A 7765-nucleotide genomic window follows, 5' to 3' on the forward strand; every position below is an offset into this window, starting at 1 on the left:
ACTACTACTACTTTTCAAAGTACATTTTTTTATTTGATGTTAACACTTGGAAAGGTCTCCTGGTGCTGACAACCTCTTGACGTTCACTGATCCCCACCCTCATTGAAGCGATCATATTTCTGTTAATTGACTACATAATTGTAAACAAATTCTACAAGGACAATAGCCAATAAGGCAAGTCTTGGCTTAGATATACAGTATATAGGCCTATATAATGTGGAGACAGGCCTACTGCAGTTTGGAAAAAAAATAAAAGCAAGCAAGTCTGATTGGAAGGTGCTGTGGAAAGCCAAAGCCTTCCATGCAGTTTCTTTCAGTCATTCATCTCTCTTTTAAACCCTCCCCCTCACGAAATAGAATTTAGAATTTATATAATATAATAAAAAACAAAATATTTTACGAGTGTGCCCCCGACAGGAAAGTCCAGCGTGCAGCTTTCTCTTCTCCCCCCCCCCCCCCCCCCCCCGCGTAAATAAATCTGAAAGAAGCCTTAATATGAACTATCACTATCTTTACGCGGATGGGTGGTGGTTATGTTTGAGAAATCGACAGAGGCGTAGCGACCATTCCCGGGGATAAACTACCCCCCCCCCAAACTTTCAATTTGTTTTTCCAAGCCATTTCGGCGCCCGGGGACATATGTCGTCGCCCCCCCCCCCCCCCTCGCTACGCCTCTGGAAATCGGCTATTCAGCACATAAGTGCCCCTCCCCACCCAGACCTCATAATTTTCACTTAGTGTATTACTTAGAACCTATAGTCGCTAATTATTTATGAATGGTTTTATAATTTAAACTCGTAGACCTAAATGAAAATGTTATTAGCTTATATTATATATATATATATATATATATATATATATATATATATATATATATATATATATATATATATATCATTATGTGATTTCTTTAGTTTGGTATATAATCTTTTTGTAAAACACAGTTACATAATAGTAACACTTAAAATATTATGGACCCTTACTTTAACGTAGATTAGGGCTATAGTCTATTATTATAAGCCTGTTAAAAATTGTTCATTAGAAGAACGTACATATGAAAATGTGCTTTTAGGTAAGGTTAAAGTAAAAGCAAGGCTACATCTCTTGTTTTAAATTTAACATCTGTTCCTTTAATCGCTTATTAAATAAAGAAGGCGCAATAACAGGTAAGCTAAAGGGGTCAATATGAGAGTTCTTACCTGTTCGAGTATCGATACCAATAACTTGTATAGGTAATATTAAAATACTCGATACTTACACAGGTATGTAAATAATTAACAAAGGCATACGGTTAGATAAGACAGATTCTAGTAGTTTACAAATCAGTTAATCTGTATTTTTTAACGATATTATACCTTTGAACAGTTCTTAACAGTCAGTTAACGAAGATTGGGTTTATAGTATAACAAAAATGTTTCGAAATAGAACGTGGTATTGGAATCGTAAATAAGTTCAACATTTCGATATCGCTGCGTGAACCAGGAAACGACGCTGGATTATATATGGAGGTGGCCATAACTCTGAGATAGTTAACCGTCTTCTTGAGATATCGCCTGTGACATTGGCTCCTTACTAAACAGGTAGATCTAGATAATGATTTTTAGAATACTCAGTGTAGTTAAATGGGGAAAAGATTTCGGTCTATTATTATTGCAGTTCATTCACGAATCACATTAACTTTCTATCCTACAAAATGTAACAACAATCACTGACTGAATTGCTGAGAGACAGACTTATTCAGTAATATTCAGTGAATCAGTTTATTTTATTGTGTTGTCACGCCAAAGACACTGCATTACAAACAATAGCAATAATGACTCAATGAGCGATTGTGTTTTTTCCAATAGGGGCATATTTGTTCTCCAATGGTTTACCATACTTAAGAAGTTAAGAATAATAGGTATTAATAATTTAATAGGCCTAGATGATAGTGTGTGTGTGTGTGTAGTAAGTAAAATATAGGCAATAGGCCTACTAGTACTAGTTATAATATATTATAATAGTCTCATTACTCTAAATGAGTATGGTAGGCAAACAAATATGCATTTTTCAAATGATTTGAGCACTAATGGACACCAGCGAGAAAAGTCTCAAAGGTATTTGAGAGGTGTATAAATTCATTAAAAAATCATGCACAGCGTATTTACAATTAATATGGTTATAAAATCCTGTCTATCTGGTTTTTTTCGGACTTTACTAAAGATTGGATGTATTTGATGTTTATAATATTTTCGGTAACTAAATAAAAATTTAAAAAAAAGCAAAAACAATTTGGTTTTCACGTGTAATGGCGACATAAACATGGCATCCTGCTATTGGATAGGCTGCCATAGATTTTATTGTACACATTGTAAGCTAAAAATAGAAAACTAGGTCATGGGGTTTTAAATTTGCATTGTAATTTAAAAACTTGATCTGCAAAGTTTTGTAAACAAATAGTTATCGATCACTAAGTAACTGTACAGCCAATCAATATTTGTCTTACGAAAGTGAAACATCCGGTTATAACTTAGGCTTGATGAAAATAAATAGAAATGTAGCCTTAAACTCAACAAATTATTTTCAAGTTCTCTGGATTTGCAACTTTTATAGCATTTATTCTAAGAATATAAAATTTCTAAATTAATTTTAGGCTTAAGTTTTTATTTTTTATTTTTTTTACGGTCTAAATCTAAAAAGCACGTTTTTATTCCATGACAACAACATTATGGAAGGAATCTCGTCAACTCGCTCGCCTCCATTGACAATTGAGGAAGCCTAACTGCAATTTTAAGCTACTTACATTTCTCAATGTTGCAAATAATATAATACATTTAAAAAAATGAATGTAGATCTGACTACTTTTAATTATTGCTATAAAATATAGATCTTATCTACTAATCTAGTTAATACTTATAAATACAAAACATACATACATTTTATGGATCCACAATCATTTCTCAATACAACTGTTTATTTTTTTTCCTCAGCCATTTAATATTATCAGTCTACATGAGATGAGAAGAGCTCTTCTAAAGTTGTGATCATAAAATATTTTTCACTGGAAAAAAAACTTTATTTAGGATAAACGCTACCTTAGAAATCTACAGATGGCAACTCCGCGAGGATACACAGTAGACCCAGCGGAACCTAAGAGACCAAAGGTGACCTCCTATCAAGTGAATGATGAAGACACAAAAATTAGTTTCTCTTGTGGAAATGGATCACTTTTTCTCAAGCTGTCTTCTGTTCTAATGTTTCTCAGCTGTATATTACAGGTATGTTTCTGATCAATTTTCAAATAAAATGTCCTAACCTTTCAGAGGCGTAGCGACCCTGCCAGGGGACAAACTTTCAATTTTGCACCCCCCCCCCTTTATTTTTTTATATTTATAATGCAAAACTTCTGCTAAAATGAGCTTTTAATTTTTTTTCCAAACAATTTTGGCGGCCCATATGTACCCCGCCCCCTCTTTGCTACGCCTCTGTAACCCTTTTAAATTAGAGACAAAACAACAGTCTTTCTGACTGGTTAAAGACTGATAAAGTAATGACATGTTTTATAAAAGATAGTCAAATTATTTTAAAAGTTGTATGGTTTGTTAAAAAAAAATGTAAAAAAGAATTCTTGATATTTTGAAAATCTCTAAACTAAAATCCATCCAGATCATATAGTTGTTTAAATTCTGGGGGTGCTGAAAGAATTTATTAATAAATTTGGCAATGTTTTAAAATGAGATAAGAAAAACATTAATAAAGTAATTTTTTTTTTCAATTTAGAAATTTAAACCATTAACAACAGAACCTCATTAAAATAAGGAAGAAATTTAGTTTTGATAGATTCTTTATTTATATTGCTAATTAATGTGAGCAAAGAGATAAACTAGAACATTGCTGTGTTTATTGGTTTTTCTATTGCGTACACTAATCCTAATAATTAAAACAATAATAGTTTTTTTGCCAATTGGCTGCTTTTTCTTTTTGTGTATATTTTTTAACCAATTTTATTATTTCCCTTTAAACTGGTCATTCTATTTACCAAGTAGAATAAGAAATAACTGATTATAAGTTTTGACTACTCAAGCCAATGTTTTCTTGCAGGTGATTGCTATAGGCGCCCCCTACTGGGCAGCTGGCTGGCGACGCTCCAAGATGTCATGGCATGAAGGTGTGTGGATGACATGCTACAGAGCTGAACTGGAAAACAAATGGATCTGTGGAGCTTATGACTACCTTAACCCAAGACCTGGAGTGCCATGTGAGTCATACTTTTCTTTTGGATTATGAGGTGATAGAGTAGATTATCCTTGATTACAAGCACACATTGGTGTAAATTACACATGATTATAAGTATACATCCTTTATGAGGTGTTGGTGTAGATTACACATGATTATAAGTATACATCCATTATGTGATGTTGATGTAGATTACACATGATTATAAGTATACATCCCTTATGTGGTGTGTAGTAACTTACTCAAGATTACAAATACACATCCCTTATGTGATGTTGGAGTAGATTACACATGATTACAAATATGCCTACACAACCCTTATGTGATGTTGGAGTAGATTACACATGATTACAAGTATTCCCCCATAGTGTGGAGTAGATCCATCTATTTCTTAAGGGAATAGGGTGGAAACCACTTTTCATTGTCACACTACTTTACCCTTGAACACAAATGAGATCTCTGGATTGTTCTTATTATTTTACTATTTTTAATAAGCTTTAAATTTGTAGCTTTTAAATAAACAATTTATAAAAATGTTCAACTTATAAAACATTTAATTTCTTTTTTAAAAATGCATTTGAGATAAAGAATAGGTCTTTAGATGTAGGTTATCTATTTCTAGCTTATAATATAATTTCCAACCTTATTTATTTATTAAGCTCATTTTATTGTTATTAGTTATTGTTTAGCTTAGAAAAAGACAACAATTTTTTTAAACCAGTTATGTCCCTTTATTATTAGTCAACAAAAAAAAACAGCCTATGGTTAAATACTCAATCACAAATTATTTAGTTTATTAAAACTGTTTTGTTATACATATTTAGATTTTTTCTATTATAAAATAAGAAATATTTCCCCAAAGTTGCTTAAATTGTATAACCATTTTGCTTTCTAGTTTGGTATGCCGCAGTACAAGCCATGTGTCTCTGTTCCATTGTCATCTTTATTCCTGCCCTCCTCATCAATTTATTCTACACGATGCACCCCAAGGGGAAGATGTTTCGCGGCTTGATGTGGTTTAACTTTGGACTGACTTTGGCCACAGGTAAAATATTTCTTCTTATTTCTTATAAAGAATTTAACAATATCTACTGGAAAAGTAACACATTTTTAAAAATATCAAGATACAAATTGTACTTCTTAGTTTTTATGATGAGTATAAAATGTTTACCATAAAGGAAATAAAATTAATAGAAAAATGTACAAACATATTTCAATACAGTGGTAGTTTTTAAGAAATATTTTTTTATTTAGAGTAAGCAAATTGTGAGCTAAAAATGATTTAACCCGTTATTTGTAAGGGCTGGACACATCATTACTCCTTCTAGAATTAATTATAAATTTAGGGAAAAATACTGTTTTATGTCTGCAAAATGATACTTGTGTTCATTTTTTAAATCTTGTTATAATTTGGCATGCGCAAAACTCAAGAGCAAAAAACTTAGCACTCCACCACACCGCCATGGCAGTCAGTAATGTTGATTTATTAGAACAGTTAAAAAAATTAAGTTTTATTATTTTTATTGTAATTATTACTTCAATTAGAGTTGCCATTTTTTCAACCCGCAGCCCTGCTACCCCTGATCATGGTCATCGTGTTTGCCGCGGGTCACCCACGACGAGACAGGTTCCCCATCCCATACCTGGACCAGGACTACGATGATTCACCATTTGAGTTTCATTTTTGTTTCATTTTTGAGATCTTTGCTGTGTTTGTGTCAGTGGGAGCTTTTATCCTGGAGATTGTTGACCTGCGGAAAAATAATTAATAGACCGTAAACTTTAACATTTATTTTTAAAATAATAAATGATAAAGATTGATCCTCAATGTATCCTGAATGTTTGCATCATGAAATTGAAACACTGGTTGTTATGATATTAGCCAATTTTTTTTCATGATGTGCCTTTTGATTTGAGTGAAAATTACATGAGGGTGGATCTTTTTGTAGATATGTTCTGTATTGTTAACAGCTCTGAATTGACTGTAAATAGTTTTGAAAGCAGTAAAAATGTACTGAAAAATTATGCTTTTGTAAATAAGATAAGAATTTTCTAAATGTAAACACAAGTCAGAAGTTGTTTCCGTAAAATAAAATAGTCTAAAAGTTATGTAATTCAGGAAGGCTTATATCTGTATATAAAAACAATGAAAGGAAAATAAAGACTGTCTTCACTGTACTTTGTTATAGCCCATAGCTGGCATCTCTTTACCAAGCATATTAGTTTGCTATTTTTAAAATTCAATATGAATACTTTTCTTAGATTAAAAAAAATGTTCACCATAGATGTATAGAAAAATTAGAAAAGCTAAAATCCCACAATTAATATCGTAGGCTTCTTCTAATATTTTTAGCTGATTTTATAGGTGTATCTAATGTTTTTGAATACGGACTATTATGAAGTGTAAATACGATTTTAACATTAGTTAACAAACTGCTGAATTTGAAATGGTATAGTTTATATTTTTTCATAACTGATTTGTTGACTTGAACATTCCATCTGGATCAGTTGTACCATGTGTACCCTATGACTGTATTCATCAGTGTCTGTCATTTCTTTTTGGTGTTGTAATACATTTCTGGCAGCAGTTTTTCTATTTTTCTACTGTAGGTAAATGCTTCTGAGTTACTGGCTATTTACATGTATACCAATCAAATTTTTACCCTTTATTTAAAAAAAAAATACAATTTTATTTAGCAAACTAAATTTTAAGTGCTTTTTTTTAACTGTTAGATTTTTGAAAACTTCCAATCAAAAGACACTGTTGTTTTAAGATTAATTTTTTTCCATGGAAACTTGTAAAGTTAGCTTAGAATACAAAGTGTAATTATAAAATTACAATTACAAAATTAATAGCTACTGTTACACTAGATTTTTATGTGATTTTTTTTTAAAAAATGATTTGTACCATATTTATATATAGGCATAATGTTTTTAAACATAATATACACAATATGTATTTATCACAATTTGTTTTTAACAATTGTAAACACAAAAACAGAAAGTGCTGTCCCTGTACTATAAAACTTTTTTCCATGGTTTGAAGTATCTGAACTAAAACTCACTTTGGCAAGTCTTGGTCTGCACTGATAAATCTTTAATGTAGGGAGAACGTTGTACATAGCATTCCTGATTCTACCTGAGTTCACATTCTGTAATAATTTTACATTATACAACCAAGTTTATTTTTAATTACAATAAAATTATTTTACCCAATTATTTCAAGTCTTTATTTGGCATAATATGGTAGCTGATTGATCTGGATATAGAAACTAACTACTGATGATGTCTAACCGTGGGTTGTATTATCTATAGCAGGGGTCTCCAAACTACGGCCCGCGGGCCCGATGCGGCCCTCGAGGTCCTCTCATCCGGCCCGCGGAGATCATTTTGCCCACGGAAAAAAAAAACGTTTGTTGATGATGGCTGAGGAACTTTGTCCAGAAAAATCAAAGACATGCCAGGAAGAAACTGGCCCCCCAACTGAAATTTGATAGTTAATGCGGCCCTCGGACTGAAAAGTTTGGAGACCCCTGATCTATAGGGAAAA

The 7765-nt window shown here is 31.9% G+C and overlaps 1 protein-coding gene across 1 annotated transcript; it reads left to right on the forward strand.

Annotated features, from left to right (window-relative positions):
• The first annotated feature begins 1475 nt into the window (after window positions 1-1475).
• Window positions 1476-7434, forward strand: LOC131942972 (uncharacterized). The gene is made up of 5 exons (XM_059302958.1): window positions 1476-1580; window positions 2970-3257; window positions 4081-4237; window positions 5111-5260; window positions 5785-7434. The coding sequence occupies exons 2-5, from the start codon at window positions 3090-3092 to the stop codon at window positions 5982-5984; spliced, it is 675 nt and encodes a 224-aa protein (XP_059158941.1). The 5' UTR covers window positions 1476-1580; window positions 2970-3089; the 3' UTR covers window positions 5985-7434.
• The last annotated feature ends 331 nt before the right edge of the window (window positions 7435-7765 follow it).

The sequence above is a fragment of the Physella acuta genome, unplaced genomic scaffold (assembly GCF_028476545.2).
Source record: "Physella acuta isolate Inbredline_101_S28 unplaced genomic scaffold, ASM2847654v3 ptg000436l, whole genome shotgun sequence".
Taxonomy (NCBI): domain Eukaryota; kingdom Metazoa; phylum Mollusca; class Gastropoda; family Physidae; genus Physella; species Physella acuta.